Source organism: Phalacrocorax carbo, chromosome 1 (genome assembly GCF_963921805.1).
Source record: "Phalacrocorax carbo chromosome 1, bPhaCar2.1, whole genome shotgun sequence".
NCBI lineage: Eukaryota > Metazoa > Chordata > Aves > Suliformes > Phalacrocoracidae > Phalacrocorax > Phalacrocorax carbo.
This window is the reverse complement of record NC_087513.1, coordinates 76,397,362-76,415,779: the sequence shown is the minus strand read 5'-3', so window position 1 is coordinate 76,415,779 and position 18,418 is coordinate 76,397,362. Positions and strand designations below refer to the sequence as shown.

At 39.8% G+C, this 18,418-nt stretch overlaps 1 protein-coding gene across 1 annotated transcript in view; it reads left to right on the top strand.

Moving 5' to 3' along the window:
- The window catches only part of TTLL12 (tubulin tyrosine ligase like 12), a 28,135-nt gene extending 10,081 nt beyond the window's left edge, over positions 1-18,054 (top strand). Inside the window, exons 4-14 of the mRNA XM_064460892.1 lie at positions 177-336; positions 1,000-1,133; positions 4,292-4,368; positions 9,434-9,550; positions 9,660-9,854; positions 11,458-11,569; positions 12,421-12,572; positions 12,657-12,738; positions 13,199-13,267; positions 15,515-15,653; positions 16,862-18,054. Of these exons, the coding sequence (XP_064316962.1) occupies positions 177-336; positions 1,000-1,133; positions 4,292-4,368; positions 9,434-9,550; positions 9,660-9,854; positions 11,458-11,569; positions 12,421-12,572; positions 12,657-12,738; positions 13,199-13,267; positions 15,515-15,653; positions 16,862-17,013 (1,389 nt within the window). The 3' untranslated portion in view covers positions 17,014-18,054. The remainder of the gene's footprint in view (positions 1-176; positions 337-999; positions 1,134-4,291; positions 4,369-9,433; positions 9,551-9,659; positions 9,855-11,457; positions 11,570-12,420; positions 12,573-12,656; positions 12,739-13,198; positions 13,268-15,514; positions 15,654-16,861) is intronic.
- The last annotated feature ends 364 nt before the right edge of the window (positions 18,055-18,418 follow it).

The following is an 18,418-nucleotide window of genomic DNA, read 5'->3' as shown; positions in this document are numbered from 1 at the left end:
GGCATAGCCTCAGAGTTGCAGGGATGGGAGTGTTACTTTGTACTTCGCACGTGCTCACAGTCTTGGCTAGAGTAGGAAACAGAGAAATGGTGTAGGGGGTGCTGCCAGTGCCTCCTGTCTGCGGTGCTTTTCTGTAAATTGGTATGTGCAGGATGTCTCTCTCTTTAATTGTACAGACTGCTGAGGAGAAGGTTCCTGTCTGGTACATTATGGATGAATTTGGATCACGAATTCAGCATTCAGATCAGCCCAGCTTTGCAACAGCACCTCTGTTCTATATGCCTCAACAAATTGCTTACACTGTTCTCTGGCCTTTGAGAGACCTTGAAACAGGTGGTAAGTGTGCATCTGTAAAGTACTCTTTTTATGCCTGCATCAGAAGATGCACCATATTCTTACAAATCACTGAGCACTTCACAGCAGAAAAAATTTCAAGACCAAAATGACTGCATATTTGCAGTGCTATTGAATTTAAATTCTCTGCCTGATATTTCTAGCACCATAATTTATGTGAGAGAGGGGCCTTCATCCATCAAAAAACATTGTTAAAGTTTTATTGAAAGAGAACTTAAATCTTGCATCATTGTCTTTAGTTAAACTACTGATTCAGTCATCTGAGAGTTTAAAAAAAATTCTTAAGTCTATGTGTTTAGCTTTGAGTCACAAAGTCAAGTACTTGAAGTTGGGAAATGCCAGGTCAACCATTTGCTCCTGTAATCTCGGTTGGGGGCCACCTTATGCCCCATCATGTAAAGGAGATAAGTGCCCAGCTGTCTGACTAAACTGACGTTAAGTCAGATGGTTTTGTACTAATTTTTTTGTATCCTGAATAATACTCTTTTTAATGTAGTTCTTTAATTGTCTCTGATTTTGCATTTAAATAGAAAAGTTGTGGTATTGTTGACTGTTCAGCTGTCATTGGTGTGGTGTGGCTCAGGGAAGATTTTTCAATGGAGAATGAAAGGCAGTTCCTAGAAGGTTCTCCTTGTTTTGCTGCAGATGAAGTGACTCGTGATTACGCTTATGGGGAAACAGATCGCTTGATCAGGAAGTGTGTTTTGTTACCATGGGTGCCTAATGAAGTGTTGGATGTCAACTGTTTTACACCAGAGCCATCAGATGAGCATTACCAGGTATAATTTTACCTCTTCTTAAAAGGGATTAAATATAAGATTTGTTAATGCATAAAAACATTGCAAGATTCTGATTTTGCTTCTTTTTAGGCTTAAAGATTGATTTAGAGTGTAACTATTAACTAAAAAAACCCCAAATCATTTCCAAGAAAGCATGTTGAGACAAGAAATGTCTTAAACATAGTATTTAACTGCTGAAAACCTGAAGCAACACAAATTATTTCTAGTATGTTACTACAGTATTGTGTGACATTTTTTATAAGCATGCTACAAGGTTCTTCATTTGAGCTACCCACCTTTCAGTTAGATATTTGAGACATTGTCTAATAAGGTTACTGATTGGATTTATTATTGTAGCACTTTTGGTCAGTCTTGAATTACAGAAAGATTTATTTTGGTATTTTACGAGTAGTTACATTTTTTGACCTGGCTACGTATTTAATGTCATGATTCAGAACCATTAAATATTGGAGCAGAGATATTTTTAGTTTGGCACTGTTATAAAGTACTCATCTGTTTTGTTTTGAGCTCTCCTTTCTGCTCAAGGTTTGTGATACTGTAAGGACGTGAAATTATTTTTGCTTGGAATCTCCTTTTTGTGAACCAGATCTGCATGAAGTTCTTTTCTTAAAAAAAAAAATGAGAACCTGATGCCTATGAGGATGCTGTACTGGCCACTGACAGCATTCAAAGTGCAGCTTCTAAAGATGAATCTATACTCCAGCCCAACAGTATGTTTCTTATGATAGAGGATAGGCAGAAGATGCTGGATCCAGCCTATTAACAATATCTAGTCAGAAACAAAATTTCTGCCAAAGGAAGATACACTTTCAAAATAGCTAGGCTGTCTTGTAACCTAGGTCAGATTGGTTGGTTGGGATATTACGTTTTTTGAAGAGGGATAGATGGACTTTTTATGGATGAGGGACAACGATGCACCCATAGTTCAAGACTTAGACGTGTTGGCAAAAGCGCTTGGATCTCAGAGAACGCAATTTTTATGCGCGTGTTTTAATTCTGTTTTGGGATGATCAGGTCAAGTTAAAGAACTGTGTGTGGCAAGTGGGCAAACAGTATCCTCCTTTACCACCCTACCTCAAAAACATCTTCTCAAAGTGTCTTTTTTTCTTTACTGTGTCTCTGCCACTCAGCTATTGAGAAGAGAGGACAGCAAAATATTGATGCTAGAATGAACCAACAAAGCTTTCTTTTACTCTAGAATGTTTAGCTGTAGATTAAAGTCTTAACTGATGAAAGAACACTGAAGAATACCTTAGGGCATAGCACATCCTTAAACACCAAAGCAGAGATGGCTCGAAAGGTATACCATGTTGCTGATACTTCCAGTTCTCCTATTTTCACATAAGCAGAGCAGCATGTGCAAAAAAGTACAGACGACTTCAGAAATCGGTTTACAGCATTAATATGTGAGCCAGCAGTTCTGCAAGGAAATACAATTGTGTGAAAATGTTTCTGAATGTTTATGCAAGTCATATTGTTTCAAAATAGTTCGCCGCTATCACTGCACAATTTCTGCAACTGCTTTGCCACTATGTGCAAATAATAATTTGTTGATAAATGGGCCAAGCTGGTTTTCACTGTAGCTAAGGATGCTACATTTCTTCTTCTAATTTTCCTCTAAATAAACCTGAAGTCTTCAGTGTTCTATTTAAAAGAATCACAGAGCTGTTACAGCAGCATTGTGGCTTTACCTAATTCTGGTCTCCAACACAGACCACAAAGGCTGTAACTTAAGTGGCGCTGTGGTGGTGATTGGGCAACAATTGCCGAAACCAGTGTCGGGGAGGCGGCTTTTAATGAAGTGTCTGGGATGGAAGAATTATCTCTTGGGAGGACTGGAGTCGTTGCTGTTCTGCAACAGCTCCCTGCATTCGAGTTGCAGAAAAGACAGTAATGAGTCCCTGGGTACTGTTCTGAGAACTGTAATCTCCTCTTAAAAGTACAGACTCCCTTCCTATTCTTAGGTGACTGCAGGAAGTATTTTGTATTTGTACTGTCCAATCTGTTTTAGAAGGTGATGTCCAAGATCTTTAACTACAATTGTGGTTTTGTTTATGCTTTCTAGTTATGTATGATTGTATTCCCTATAACAGCCTTAAAGGTAAAGAAATATGTCTGTGACTGGACAGACATTTCACCACCAACAACTTATGAGGACAGCCTGCAGCAACTGGAACCCAGGGAGCCCTTGTAGAACAGCAGCTACTTTAGTTTCTCAAGATGCACTTCTCCCATACCAGAATTTCTGTGAGCTACTTCCTTTGGCAGGGTATCAGCAGTGGTCCAAATGTGTATTTCCTTGTATTAGTCAGAGGTGGTGTAAAAGATGGAGTGAGATTTTTCAAACATGTTTACTGCTGAAGACTGTAAAAAAACCTTTTGCTCATTTTTACAGAAGCAAAACTAGGTTCCAACCTCCTATAATTTTATTTATTTATTTATCTGTAATAAAACATCATGGCCAAATGGTCAGTCTTCCATTTTGTTGGAAATACAGTAACTTTTTTTTACTGCATCTGATCATCTGTGATTTGATATTTTGTTTAAGGCTTAGAAGAAACGGAAACTTCTCAGGGTGCTTCGACAGTGTTGATAAGCCTTAGACTTGAAGTCATATTTCTTGTTCCATTTTTACTAATAGCCTCTTACTTCTGATTGCCTTCTGCCTCTGTTCTTGTAGTGATTTTTTTTCTGAGCAGCATATTACACAACACAATTTTTTAATATTTGTGTGTAGATATAAAAAAAAAAAATTTTTTGTAGAATTCACTTGTGCCGAAGACCATGGACTGATGAGACATGTAGGCGAACTGTAATTTTTTACTGTGTCTGCAATTGCACCTATATACACATATTTAAATACTTTATATGGAGATAATTTTCTGCAGTTCCTTATCTGTAAAGGTTTACAATTTGAGAAAATTTCAACAGGCAATTGCTAGTAAAACACTTGGATGAACATTGAGTCATACAGAATATGTAGCTGTAGCTTCTCCTTAAAGGTTATGTTGTTTTTTATCACTTTAAAATTGTTTGGTCTAAGTTGCTGTTCATATCTGCTGAATATTGTGGAGTTTGACCTAAAGCTGCTCCTTTATTCTGCCTAGTATTAACTTTTATGGGTTTTTGTTTTCTAGGCTATTTTAGCAGAAAACAAGGAAAAACTGCCTATAGCGATAAACCCACCAGTTTATGACAAAGACAAAATTTTCAAGTATGTATCTGCAAACAAAATGCTTTCTAACCAAGATTAAGTATAATAATTGCAGTGTGCTGAGGCTGAACAGCCTTTTCCAGCCTTGAACAACAGAGGAAAGTTGAACGTGTTTTTATATGTAGCCACTTGCTTAAGATTCTGACCTAATACTTGTTCTTGCTGGATTCTTCATAGTAAATGGATTGTCACTTATAGAATTTCTCAAAATAAATGTAGGTCTTTTTAAGTGCCACCTTCTGGGTGAAAGAAAAGTTGCATAATGTTGTAACACTGTTTTCTCTAAGGAGTACAGCTAAAGTATGTAAGAAAGACTAAAGATTTCTCTTCTGCATTATAGCGTGTATGTCCATAGGGGTGCATGTGCTTCTCTGCTGTGTGAATGTAACAGACTGTTCCCCTTCTTCAGATGAGATTGCCAAACAGGAATCTTGTCAAAACCTGGGGTGTTTTAAATTGGATATGTGCCTTACTACAAAAACGGAGCGTATGGTGTGAAACTATTTCAGAAGAAAGCTGGACGACTGTTGCAAAGATAAGGAATTTTTGTGAGCAAAAGCAGTGGCACTGCATGGCTAGACTGCCTTATTAGTAGTTTTATTCCAGAAAAACATACTATTTTGTAGCATGTGCTGTGAGTTGCACTCCAGGGTGTTTGTAGTCTTGACACTGTGATCCAAGTTCTTACTTGCAATATTTTGCTGAAGGGATGAGGTTAGGCCAAAACGTATTTGGTAGGTATACTCACACCTCGGCTTCTTGTGTTGAGGGGATTTGTTATTTGCTGGATCAACTTTGCTTGTGCTGGTTGCTGGCTTGAAAAAAAGGTGGGTAAAGGAACTAAATATTTCAAAGACAAAATTCATATGAAAAGGCCTTCCAGTTTGTGTTGGGCTTGATCATCTCTCTTTCTCTTGATCTTCCATTTCATGTTTCTCTTCAGCTACATCAGTCATTTCTGATAATGGTGCTTAGAGAGCTGTTGTGAGACAACTCTTTGTTTTGATTGGTCTTGTCAGCTCTGGGCTTTGGAAGTTGATTCTCATAACTGCTTCTTAGCTTTAAATGCTTTGAGTAAATTAAGTAGCATCTAACGTGTTTTATCTTATTAGCACAATTCCACTGAATAATGTCTTCTTTAATCTCAGAGTTTATAGCATCCCTCCTAGGACTTATGTATGACAAGGAGGGGAAAAAAGTAATTCAGGAAGTACGGCTGGCCTCGTTAGTTCAGTGTGTCATTGATATCGGAAGGTAACATCCAAAATAGGTTGGCTAATACCACAGTATTGTGGTGTTCTGTCATCTGTCAAACCTAGAATGGGACTTGATGCATTTCTTACCTGTCTGTATCTTTATGTCTATATGTGGATGTGTATTATCAGAATAGACATTGAAATGTGTACCAACTTATTTAACTAAAAACAAGGGAATACCATAGATGACATTACATGCTCCTTAGATGACAACTATTGGGTGATTCCTTTGTTGTTAGGTACCTGCCCTGATATTCTGTGCTCTTCAGAGAAGAGGTTTGATTTGTTTCAAATGTATGCATTAATGCTGGATATACTAAAGTGCCTAAGGGAATCTGACCACTAAACTCAGCGCTAGGTTTTGGCCGTGACATAAATTAATTTATATAATGTTTCTATGAAGTCTTCATTTTTTAAATTAAATCATCTGCCTTCCAGAGCCTTTGACTGTCCCAAGACTTCTGTGGTAAGAGGATTGCATGAAGAATGGATGGAGTAGCCTCAAAACTTGGAATGAGTGAAATGGCCTTATTTTCCCTCTAATCTTAATGTCCATCAGTTTATTTCAGCAGTCTTTCCGCACTTGGAAAAGATATATTGAGCTCCCCTGTTTCTTTTGTGCTGCATTTTTGTGTTCTATAAGCAAGTTTTAAGATACATAATGCAGAGTGCTCTGACACATTAATTTCTTAGCAAGACTTCAAGATTAAGAAAGCAGGCTTTTTATTGTTAATGTGAGCAGCACCTCTGTAAAATCTTGTGTATAGATGTAAGCTACTGGGAAAAAAAGTCTCAGCCTGATAACTGTATATTATAGAAGATATCTCTTCTGTATCTATAAAGGCAGCTCAGTGTTGTAGCAGGAAATATTGGAAGGAGAAGTATCAGTTTTTTAGGAAGGTAGTTCTTTGTTTTTAATACTTAGAGTACTAGAATCTTTCTTTAAGCCTGCTGTTTGGAGTGACTGAATGCAGGTGAATGCTTGTATTTCTGTGTGGTATAGAGCTTATAGAGCATTTAAGTGAATTAACACTGGGGGGAAATGGATTTTTGGGTGTGCAAAAGAGGGTGACCCACCTCTCAGCTGAATCCCCAATTTGAGCAAAGAGCACCCTGCTCTTCAGCTGAGAAAAGTAGCTGGTACCCAGCCAGCAGTGGGAGTTCATTACTAAATGATGTGTTTGAAAACATGGAATAAAAAGCGGGGGGCAGGGAACCTCTGTCTGATTAAATGGTGTCTAGGGAATGATGTGGGATAAGATTTATTGGAGTTACCAGATGCAGCCAGGCTCTGCAGGTGTCCTTCCATGCTGTGTAAGGTCAAATGCCTTGGCCTCAGGCCTTTGTTACAGCAGCAATTTTCATACCATTGAGTCTTTCTGACTGGAGTAAGGAAGGTTGCCACAGGGGTTATGTTTTTGTTTGGCCTTAAGCACCGATTAGTCTGTTTTAACACCTTAGGTTATAGTTCAGCCTTATTGTTACCCGAGTTGGAAGAATTGTTGCAAGAACCATCAGTTTACCAAGCAGAGGTTTCAAAGGTATTGGCTGGAGCTGGAGGGGGAAGGAAGCCTTACTCTTTTGACTCCCAAAGATCCTCTACTGAGTTACTTCCACTAATTTCAGTAAAAATCTTTTTCTGAACTTTACCTGTAAGTGCATTCAAGTTCTCCGGTAGTGCAGATGCAGAGGAGTCGTATCTGTGACTCTTTGTAGCTCCAGGATAATACTAATTTTGGACTGAGAAAGCAACTGCAACTGGAATGTTTTTGTAGTTAACTAACCAAATGAGTGAGTTAGGCCAACTCTAATGTGACTGTACTCCAAATACATAACATTACACAAGCTTTATCCAAACACATTGCTTTTCAGAATGAGTGTACCAAATTCTATACTTGGCTGTTACTTTTACCTTTTTTCCTGAGCTGGAAACCAGACACTGCTCACATAGCCTTGAGCAGAAGCTGGGAATCCTGAAAGCTACCATTCCAGCACTCTGCCACAAAAAAATTGTGCAATAAGTTGGCAAAATATTTTCATACCATGTTAAAGGGGCCTAATCTCAATAAGGGGGAGGGGAAAAAAACCAACCTATTGCTGTTCCCATTTATTGAGTGGATTTAACAAGCAAAATAGGTCCATTGTGTAGAGCTGATCATCCTCTTGCTGCTAAGATCTTTTAGTTAGGTTTGGATCCAGCTACACAGGACTGGGATGATAACTTTTAGGGTGTGTTTGTAAGAGACTGATGTAGGACTGTATGAGCAGCTTAAATTCTAGTATTGTGTCGCATCTGTTCTTGCATGTGTGTTTGTGTGGGGATGTTGAATGCCTCAAGACTCTGTTACAGCATTATGAGGCCTTTTATCTTCAGGTCACCATATTGATTCCCTTTTGCTTCAGCAAGGACTAAAAGTTGCTCCAAACCAGTGGATCTAGATAGCTTGTATATTAAATGGGTTTGGTGGAACTTGTACCAGGTCCTCTAATAAATTTGGTATTGTAGTTTCCCCCAGTGTGCAGACTTACAAGGAGAAGCCAAGCCACATATTGCAGAAAGAAATGTTAGTGGGGCTGTATGAAGATACAAACTTTGCTCTGTTGCAACAGTGGGGAAAGATTGGTGACTTCCTTCAACAGGGATGCCAGGCTGACTCTCTTCATCTGCAGTGAAGTCAGCTCTCTTAGTCTGAGGCTCCAGCATAAATAGTATAACCATTTTAGTATGTCACACATGCAAAACATCTTACATTTCTTTTAAAAGAACATATTTCCCCTGTAACTGGGCTGTTTTTACAGTTCAGTGTTTCAGAGAAGTCTCCCTCAGGGGAATATATCTTCAGTTGGTTAGTAGCAGAGGAGGAGAGGAAAGTTACATGACTGATAAGAATAGGTCTGGAGAAGAGGAAGAATATAGTGGTTTCTCATGGAAAAAATTAGTGGTTGCTTAGTCTATTTAAATATTCCCTTATCATGAGAACTGTTTTCTATGTCAGTCTTGCTTTTTGAGTCGTCATGCTGTATTCTGAATTAGGTGACCTCACTTTAAGCTGTAAAATCATCAAAATAATCTATATTGCTTTCTGCATGTTTTAGCAAGTCACATAGCGCAGTCACTGGTTTTGAGAGGTTAATTCCCTAAAATATCCAACATCTTGCCTCATTCTAGGTTATGATCTGTAATGTGTATCAGGTTTGGGTTGGGTTTTGTTGTGGTTTGTTGGGGTTTTTTTTTAATGGGGATGGGAGGGAATTTGTATTAAATCTCAAAGTTGTGTACTTCCCATACATGCATAATATACATACTTTCATATGTTTTGATTGTTTGGAAATGTCTCTGTTCGTGTGAGGTTCTGAAAATAGTCTTCTGAAGCTACTGAGTTAAACTGACAAGACTTCCTATTAATTTCTCTTTTGTGAATGACAGCAGGTTGATTTTTAGGGCTCCTCCAGCAGCAAAGGCATTTACAAGGTCTCTCTCAGGAACTTTTCATGTAGAATAGTGAGTTTGTGTTAGTGTTTCTCTGTCAGGGACTTAGTCACTGTCTTCTGAATTGCTATTTTTGTCAAAGTTGTAGGAGCTAAACTATCTTTGAGATCTCTGTCTCAAAATACAATTTTTTTTTATCTGTCCCCCTTCAATTTAAAATGTTTCTGTGGTTTAAGAAGAGATTCTCACAGTTGGTATTGGTAAAGCATAATTCTTGTAGGAAGCCAAGCTTAAAACTTTTTTCTGTTCAAGCAAGAGTTGATCACTTTCAGAAACCAAACACATATCTTTTTTTTTCATATGTCTTTTCTTCTTCTAGGGTTTTCACAGACATTCAGCAAGTCCTCAACAACCTGACACATCCCCGTTTTGTATTCACAGACAGCGAGGGAGAAGCAGACATCCTCTACAACTTCTCACACTTCAAAGATTATAGGTTGCAATTGCTCCTGTTATAATACCAATTCTTTTGTTGGTATAAAAACTGTGTTCCCAAAGGCCTCCCCAACCTTCCTCCCTCACCCAACAACTTCTTTGTTTTGCAGGAAGCTAAGTGAGGAAAGGCCTGAGGTCATGCTGAATCAGTTCCCATGTGAGAACCTCCTGACTGTCAAAGACTGCCTGGCATCCATTGCTAGACGAGCTGGAGGACCAGACGGGCCAAGATGGTTGCCTCGTACTTTTAACCTCCAAACAGAATTGCCTCAGTTCATCAGCTACTTCCAGCAACGTGAAAGAAGGTGGCTCATGCTTCTGCTCCCTTAAGTTATGTGCTTTCGTGAGCCTGCTTTCCTCAAAGACCAGTAGCCTGCGTTTTGGGGTTGGCAGCTGTTTCACCACCATGAGATTGCTCTTCCTGTGTGCACGTTCAAGTGAATTTTACCTGGGAAGTGCGAACTTTTTAGATATTTTCTTTTAATGTAAGAGAATTTAAGCCATGCATTTTGAAACACAGAAACTTTGCCATGATTTGAACACAGATTTGAAGCTGTTGCTTTTTGTCCAGTCAAAATATTATATTTTGTATTTAACAGATATACAAAGGATCAAAATGTGTTTGCAACAAAAGTTGATGTGTTTTCTGTAGGACCAGTAGCAGTTGGTTTTGCACTTAAGCCAGAGTGGAAAAATATTTAAAGTGCTTGGGTTCTGTAAGGTTGTGAAAGTAAAATCAAGTTTTAGTGTTAGCCTAAAGCAGTTGTGGAGCTTCAGGGTTTTAAATCTGCACTCTTTCTGCTGGTGCAGCTGCCTTGGAGAGGATGGAAACTAAGATTTTTCTTCTGGTAAGAGAGAAAGACACTATTAGGTACTGCTAGCGGAATAACCTCTTATGCCTGGCATGGAGTGTTTTGTTTGAAACATTGCTGCTTTGGTGATGCTTGCTTACGGTGCCACCTGCAAGGCAGGTTTTTTGGCTGATCTTTGCTCTACATAGCCTGTTATTGACCGGCATGACCAGGAGAGAGCGCTCCTTCCATGTAGCCCTGGCTTTTGGTGTTTACATTCCTTTTAATACCAAGGATTGACTGTAAGTGCAACGTGTGTGTAGGGATGGGAAGGAGGGGATAGGAAGATTCAAATAAAAAACCCAGACTGTCTTAAGTTAGCACCACTAAATTCAACTCAGTTTATGCTGTTTATCATGAGGCTGAAGAAGTTTCTCAGGATGCTTTAATAGACTGAGGAAAGGAAGACATCATGTGTCCCCCTGCCCTTACTCAGAAAGTTGCATTGAAAGACCAACACGTTGATTATTTTCCTCAAAGATATTGCAAAGAATTTTTCCCCTTTAGGTGACCAGTTACTAGAAAGTGAGAAGATGGTGACGTGCTTTCATTTTCTCGCAATGTGAACTGTTGAGATCGTGTGATTTCTTCCCAAAGAGGCAATTTATGGTGTCCTTTAATGCAAGTGATTTGGAGGTGTTATTAGGGGATTGACTTATAAAATTGCATGATACCCTGCCAGAATGTTCTCGGACTCCTGGCAGAATGATTTCTGTGCCATGACCTGTGCATGTTCATGATGCTGCTGCCCTGTTGATAGATTGTTTTCCCCTTTTGTAGGAGTCAGATGCAGAAGGAGGAATTAGAGTAAGAGCATGCTAGGCCCTAAATTAAAAGATCAGTGAAAGCTACTGCTGTCTTTTCTCCCCTTTACACCTAAGGCTTACTGCTCCCAGCTCAATCAAAAGTCCTTAGTTCTTGCACTGTAGCCCACAGCTTTATAACATATTTATTCAGGGGAGTACATAGATCAGTTCAAGTGGATGTTCAGACAGATGAATAAGGTGGATTCTTAGAAGCATTAGCTTCTCTCTCTCTCTCTCTCTCTCTCTCATAGAGGAGAAGACAATCACTGGATATGCAAACCATGGAACTTGGCCAGGAGCCTGGATACCCACATCACCAACAGCCTTAACAATATCATCAGGCACAGGGAAAGCAGCCCAAAGGTTAGAGAGCATTGTTCTGAATGTGACTTACAGGGGAGAGCTGAAAACACTGTTTCATAGAAGGTCATCTAGAAAATACAAAGAAGGAAATCCTGGGTGTTGGGTTTTTTTCAGAATTCATATGCTGGCCATAAGCACACAGTTTCAGTCAACTCAGAATTGATTCAGATTCAAATCGGTCAGCTCCATTTGCTGCAGTGATGAACTCAAAGGACCTGGTGTATTCTTATTTAAAAAATAAAACTTGCCCTGACAGTAATGAGTACTCCAGTGTGGTGCTGCTTTAACACTAATCTTCAGACTAGCAGATGAAACACACATTAGCTACCGTTAGTATTGGTTGTAAATTTTGGAACATTATTGCTTCTGTCCCCTGGTTGATGTTTATTGCCGATTCCCAGGTCTGCTCAGTGGCACAAAGTACCATCTTTGCCAGCAATAGATGAATCATGGAGCTTTTTGCAGGGAGTCCACAATACATGGTCATACATCAGCCTGTCGCTTCATCTTTATTTCTCTTGGTGTGTGAACTGCATGTATTTTCTGCAGTGCAGAAATGCACAAAGAATTGCTTCACATTCTCATTCAAAACAACAAAGTTGTGGAAATTATAAATAAAATTAATTTGGGGGGGGGGGGGTTGAGTACATTCTGGCCTCCCACGTCTCCCACCCTGATGTCAGAGTTTGATAAAAGGTACCGGTTTACATAACAACATTGTGTATTCGTGCACATTTCTAAAAAGAAACAGAAATGCATACAAGGGTACCTGAAATTGTTGAGATCCAATGACACTGTGTTTTCATTTCAGTGGAATTATATTTACTGTGAGTGGTTTTGCTGTGTTGTAGGTAGTGTGCAAATATATTGAGAATCCAGTCTTATTTCACAGAGAAGATGTGGGGATGGTTAAATTTGACATCCGTTATGTTGTATTGCTGCGGTCTGTAAAACCACTCAAGCTGTACGTCTATGATGTTTTCTGGCTGCGCTTTTCAAATCGGTAATTACATTCTCCTCATTAGTGTGGAGGGGCTTAGAATTAAGTCTGATACCTCGGACGCTAAGGAATTGTTCTATTTCTCAGGGCATTTTCACTTGATGACTTGGATGACTACGAGAAGCATTTCACAGTCATGAATTATGCTCCTGGTGTAACATTAAAACAGGTAAGCAAACAATCCAAAGCATTCCCTCGCCTTTTTGTTGCTAGAAAATCTTCCAGTGCCTCCTTTGTGACTGTTGCCAAATAACCTATTTCACATCCACTTAAACAAGCAGTCAGTGTGTTGAAAGTACCCTAAGCAAATATTTTCCTAAGTTCTTCCCCCTCTGGACCCCTAATCATCTGTGGTTATATAAGGAAACACAAGCCTACATCCTGAATATAATGATTGATAGAGATTAGTAAAAGAATTATTAAAATGTCAGCTAATCATTGTCAAAGACTTCAGTGTGATATTTTATAACAAATACTGGAACAAGGGAGGTGTTCAGAAGCTGTCTAATTCCCCAATTCTGCACCTGGGCTTGTATGAATGGAAAGAAATACTTGATGTTCCAGTTGGTTTTCATCTGATTGCTCAGTCATTCCCAACAAAAACAGTCTTTGTTGCTAAACTGTTTTAGGTACACTGCGAAGAATTTATTCCTCTCTTTGAAAAACAATATCCTGAATATCCTTGGACAATGGTACAAGTAAGTCAGCAATTCATCTTTGTTGTGTAAATGTTGATAGATCTCTTGCTGAGTAAAAAACTAGCTTTTCCAAAGCATTGGGGTGTTTTTATTCATAAGACGACATGTGTATCAGTTCCACAAAGGACAACAAATGTTAACCCTTACTTTAGAAGCATTTATTAAGTTAGTGTAATTCCCCCTCAAGCATTTTGCTCTTAACATTTGAGAGTTTAATTTCATGGTTACACTGTGAGAATTCCTTATATTGGACTCTGTAATAAAGCCAGTCCTGACTACCCTCAGGATCCTGGGAGCAGGATCTTTTTTCTCGTGAGTTCCATCTCTTTTTCAGAAGGTTGACAATAATTGAAGCCCATGGTTGTGAGACTAGTATTTCATGCAAAAAGGCAGGGAAGTCCGGAATATAAACTGTGCTAATCACTACAGATGTTGGTCACATGACTGTGGAAAAGCTGTTTACAGAGCCTTTACTAGTCTTCAGTAGAATATTGTGTTTGATTCTGAGAAGTTGAACCACTGAAGTATTCAGGCTCTTGAGTCCTTTGTAGCAAACAGCTTCACAAGATAAGGAGCTGTCAGCACAAGTAGGAGACTGAAGTAAATAGGAAATGGCCGTATAGAGTAATCTCAGTGAAATGTCATCACAGGTTTTGATTTATCTATTTTAAGCAGAGCTGTTGGTCTAAAGATCTCCCTGTACACTTTCAGGTTAGCTTGCTGTGCAGTGCACTGCAGCTCACTCACAAGATAAGGATGTGCCCAGCTTTGCCCAAGTGGCTGATAGAAACAAGGACTGCCCCTGCTCCAGGGGTACTGTGCTTGAAGGGTTACACTGCCAGACTGGATAGTGCCGAGGCTGCATTTGTATACTCTGGCATATTTAAAAGAAGAGCTAGGCTGGTCTTCTCTCTTTTCTTAAAGACCCTCTCTTCCACCAGTGTAGTACCTCTGAGCTAGTAAGTTAGAACCCCTATTTGTTAAATTAAACCTTGCCTTTGACACTGCAATGCAGAACTTCCAGCTACTTCCCCAGCTTCTCTGTGTTAGCAAGCTGGCAAGAGCCCTGTCCCTGGTCACTGCCTTAATGTTAAACCTTTCACAAGAAAACAGCTGATTACCCAATACTAGGGCATCTTTTATCTGCGAATAGGGAAGCTCCAGATACCATAGTTCCATCAAACATGCAGGAAGGTGGATGATGGCCTTCTCATTGATGGTTTTTTTTTTTTTCCCCCCTGTAATTCATACTTGAAAGGAAAAGCTGAACATGAAGAGATGGTTCAGAAATATGCACAAAACTGAATTGTTGCATTCCTCCATATTTATCAGGAGCTAGAAAATGCAGAATGAACAGTAGCTGAGCATTTATATGTGTGTATGCTTTCAGAAGTGAATAAACTACCCAAACCTGGATTGCTTTCCATAAATTAATTTACATCAGTTTTAACTAGAACCTCATATCCCATCAGTGATACTCGGTGTGTGACAGGTTTTGCAGCATTAGGTTTAAAACAGTCTAGAAGAGACTAGAAGGTGTGAAAAGAGAGACATCAAAATACATACTGTAGATTACCCAAAGTAGTACTGTGTGCAGAATAGGAAGTATTACACTGTCTCTTCATTTGCAGAACAAATGGGTCACTGCAGTATAAACTCAATGCTAAAATTCACACCTGTATGTTCTTTCTCTTTTGTTTCACTTTCACATTGGCTATCTAAGAACATACTATGTTGGTATTTTGAGAAACAATCAATCTCCAGGTCCCCACCACCCTCTTGGAGGGATGTAAGTGGGTAGAAGATTTTTTTCATTGCAGGGCAAAACAAAACGAAGCTAGAATGCAACTTCACAGGCAGGAAAAAGTCAGAACTTCACAGTTGTACTGCTGGTGTTCACAGAACTCTCCTGGGTTTTCTTCCCCAACCCCCCCATAATTGCAATACTGTACATAATGCCTGAGAATGGGCTTAATTCTAATATTAAACATCCTATTTTCAGGATATCTGTAGTACTAATTTGCTCCCCAGAAAAGTCAGTGGATGTTGCCGGGTGCTCAGTGCTTTCACTGTGTTGTCTTTAGGTCTAAATGCACATTTTAAAGCTAATATGTGCAGGTTTTCTTCTGTTGGCTAGTGTAATTTATACAAACTCTTTAAAAAGCTGTATGAATGAAACAATTAAAAACATGTTTATTGCTTTTATGGAACCTCACTTCTCATTCGGAGACTTTTTTCTGTTGTTAGGCAAATATTTTTAAGGCATTTGCTGAATTGTTCCAAGTTGCTTCAGCTAAGCCTGCGCCTCTCGGCATCTGTGATTATCCGTCATCAAGAGCAATATATGCTGTTGACTTGATGCTTAAATGGGACACGAGCAGAGATGGTGAGAAGTGCATTTCTTTTGAGTATTGAATCCTTTATATTTGTGGATCTTTTCAGAATGTATTTCTTCTGTCTGAACTCTTACTGTTTTTCAAGCAATGTGAGCTGCATGCTCTGTGCCTCCCACTGACATCAAAGCCTATCTGGAGTTGCAGATCTGTGGGGTTAGCATCTGCCATGCTGGCTAACAGTAATGATGAGGGAGATGTTAACTGTGTTTGGCTGAGTCCTTGCTTCCCTTGTGCCGCTGCTACTGCCATCCTCTGTTGGGGGGGAGGGGGGGAAGTCAAAACCACCCAAATGCAACACACACACAACACACCCCTCCCCCAACTGTACAGCAATTTAGTCACTCTGACAGCAGCAATTTTTTCTTTTCTATTTATGGTGAGAGAATGTCTGAAATACCTGTCTCTTTATGAAAATCTGAAAGAGATATCTTACTACCTGTGGTTTCCAGGCTTGGCCTAGTGTCTTCAATCCATAGTTAATAAAGCAGGGAAGGGACCACATTCACCATTTCAGCACTGTTGGTGTCCTCAGGACTGTCACTCAGTTGTTGCCAAGTGTCTGCAAGAATATGTATATGAAGCTGCTTTGTGCTACTGCCACAGCATGGCTGACTGCCTGGAGCCATTCTCTTTGCACAGAATGCATTTGCTTCTGAAATGTACTGTTCAAGTTTAAGAGAAAGTTAAACTTCCTGACTTCCTTCTGGGAGTGAGATGTAGTGGCAGGTGGGAGTGGCTGGAGTGTAAACGAACAGGACTGCTAGAACTAGAAAGGTAGATATCTGAGAGCTTTAAAAAAAAGGTTTGTACTGAAACATGAAAGGAGAAGCAGAGTTCTCTGGAAGATGTTCCAGGCTGTCAAGCAAGACAGCTGAATTGGGGAGATCCTAGGAAATTGCTGCAAATTCTCATTCTAAATGAGGCACTGGATTAGCACAGTGATTGCAGAATCTGTTGTGTAATTATCCTCTGGATAATGCTGGTAGAACAGACCTCCACCCTTCCAAAAAAAAAAAAAAAACACACGCACCCAAAAACCAAACCCACTGGGAAAAAAGCCACCTTACCGGCTTGCCAACTTGGGTCATAGAAGATGTTCCAGTCATTTTCTATAACCTGTGGCTTAAATACAGGTACTGATTCAAGATCTCTGTAGAGCTTTTGTATTAAGAGGCAATCTTTGTGTTCCCCTTTACAGGGAAAAGAATTATGCAGCCTCAGATTCTGGAGGTGAATTTTAACCCTGACTGTGATAGAGCCTGCAAATACCACCCTACCTTTTTTAATGATGTCTTCAGCACCCTATTTCTGGATGAAACAGACAGCTGCCATGTGACATGCATTGTCTAGCCACAGGAGGCTTGACTCTATTAATTTCCTTCCCAGATACGCTTGTTGTAGAAGTCACTTTCTAGCTTAAATGGAATCCAATACATAGCGTTAGTAGCAAGGCTTGCTAAAGTCTTAGGCTGCAAGTTGTGAATTTTCATCTAGATAGGCTGACCGTGTAGTGAACTTTTACTTGGCTGCATGAAGGAAGGCTCTGAAACCTCTGCAAACTAGATGGATAAGGCAGCCACAACCATCAGCAGAAGCTGCATCCCTTAAGACAAGAAAAGGAATATCCTGCCTGGACACAGAGAAAGGATCCAGTAAGGAACAAGATGACCCCAAGCCCAAATATTTCTGTTGGACCAAACCATCATGTGAGGGAAGCTTAGATTGTAAGGGTATGATTGCCCAGGGATTTCTTTGTCAAGGATCCCTCTCCAGAGGCACCCATCTCGAGCTGTTCTTTACTGCTCTACCACTCAATAAATTTGCCTGGTGTACATCGTGTGGAGACTCTGCTTCAAGGAACCAAGAGTTGAGCCTGAGAAGAGAAAAAGGTGCCTGAGAGTGAGGGGGTGTGAGCAAGGAGTCAAAAGGGGGCACCTGTCGGCTCAGTGAAGCTGCCTGCTGCAAAGGGACTTCAGTCCTAGCAGTTAGTCTCATGTGGTGTGCGTGCGACTCCCGGAATGGTGTGTGAATACTTGGGCTGTGGCTTCTCCTTTAACATGCTTAACAGCAAGATTTATACTTCAGTTCTATGAGCTGCTGATGCAACTATTTCCCTATACTGGTAACCCAGGAAAAAGGCATATCAGAAGAATACTCATATACCATATACTGTATTGATAATAATTTTGTCTGCATTTTCCTTGTGTTGCTTAGTTCTAGAAATCATTGGTTTGTGTTGACCAAATATCTTGTTTATTGAATATGGGAGTCCTCAAAATAGGGAACAGTAACTGGAGCAATTGACTTGTTTCTCAGGTAGCCTGATCGCTTGGTTGGTGGGAAATGTTGCACGTGTCCCTCATGTCAACATTAAAACTATAATTTACTGAATCATGCTGGAGTTTGTATCTCTTTCTTACCTACCCCTCTGTTACACAAAGATGTAAAATGTTCTGATGGGAAGATAATATGGCATTTCAGTACAATGAACTACTGGGGTAATGAGACGAAAGACTTGGTAGCTCTTCCCATTTTTTGTGTTTTAAAAAAAAAAAAAAAAAGGCAAACAAACCCCAGAATGTTGAGGAACCCTGTACTGCTGGCTGGCATCCTTAGCCTGCCCCTTAAAGACACTAGAATTGTGAGAAGTGGCCAGGCAGGAGATGAGAAGGATGCAATATCTAGAGCAGCACAGGAATGCAGAAGCAGTCAAAGGAATGAAAGGGATCTGGGAAGCTCTGCTAGAAGCCCAAGA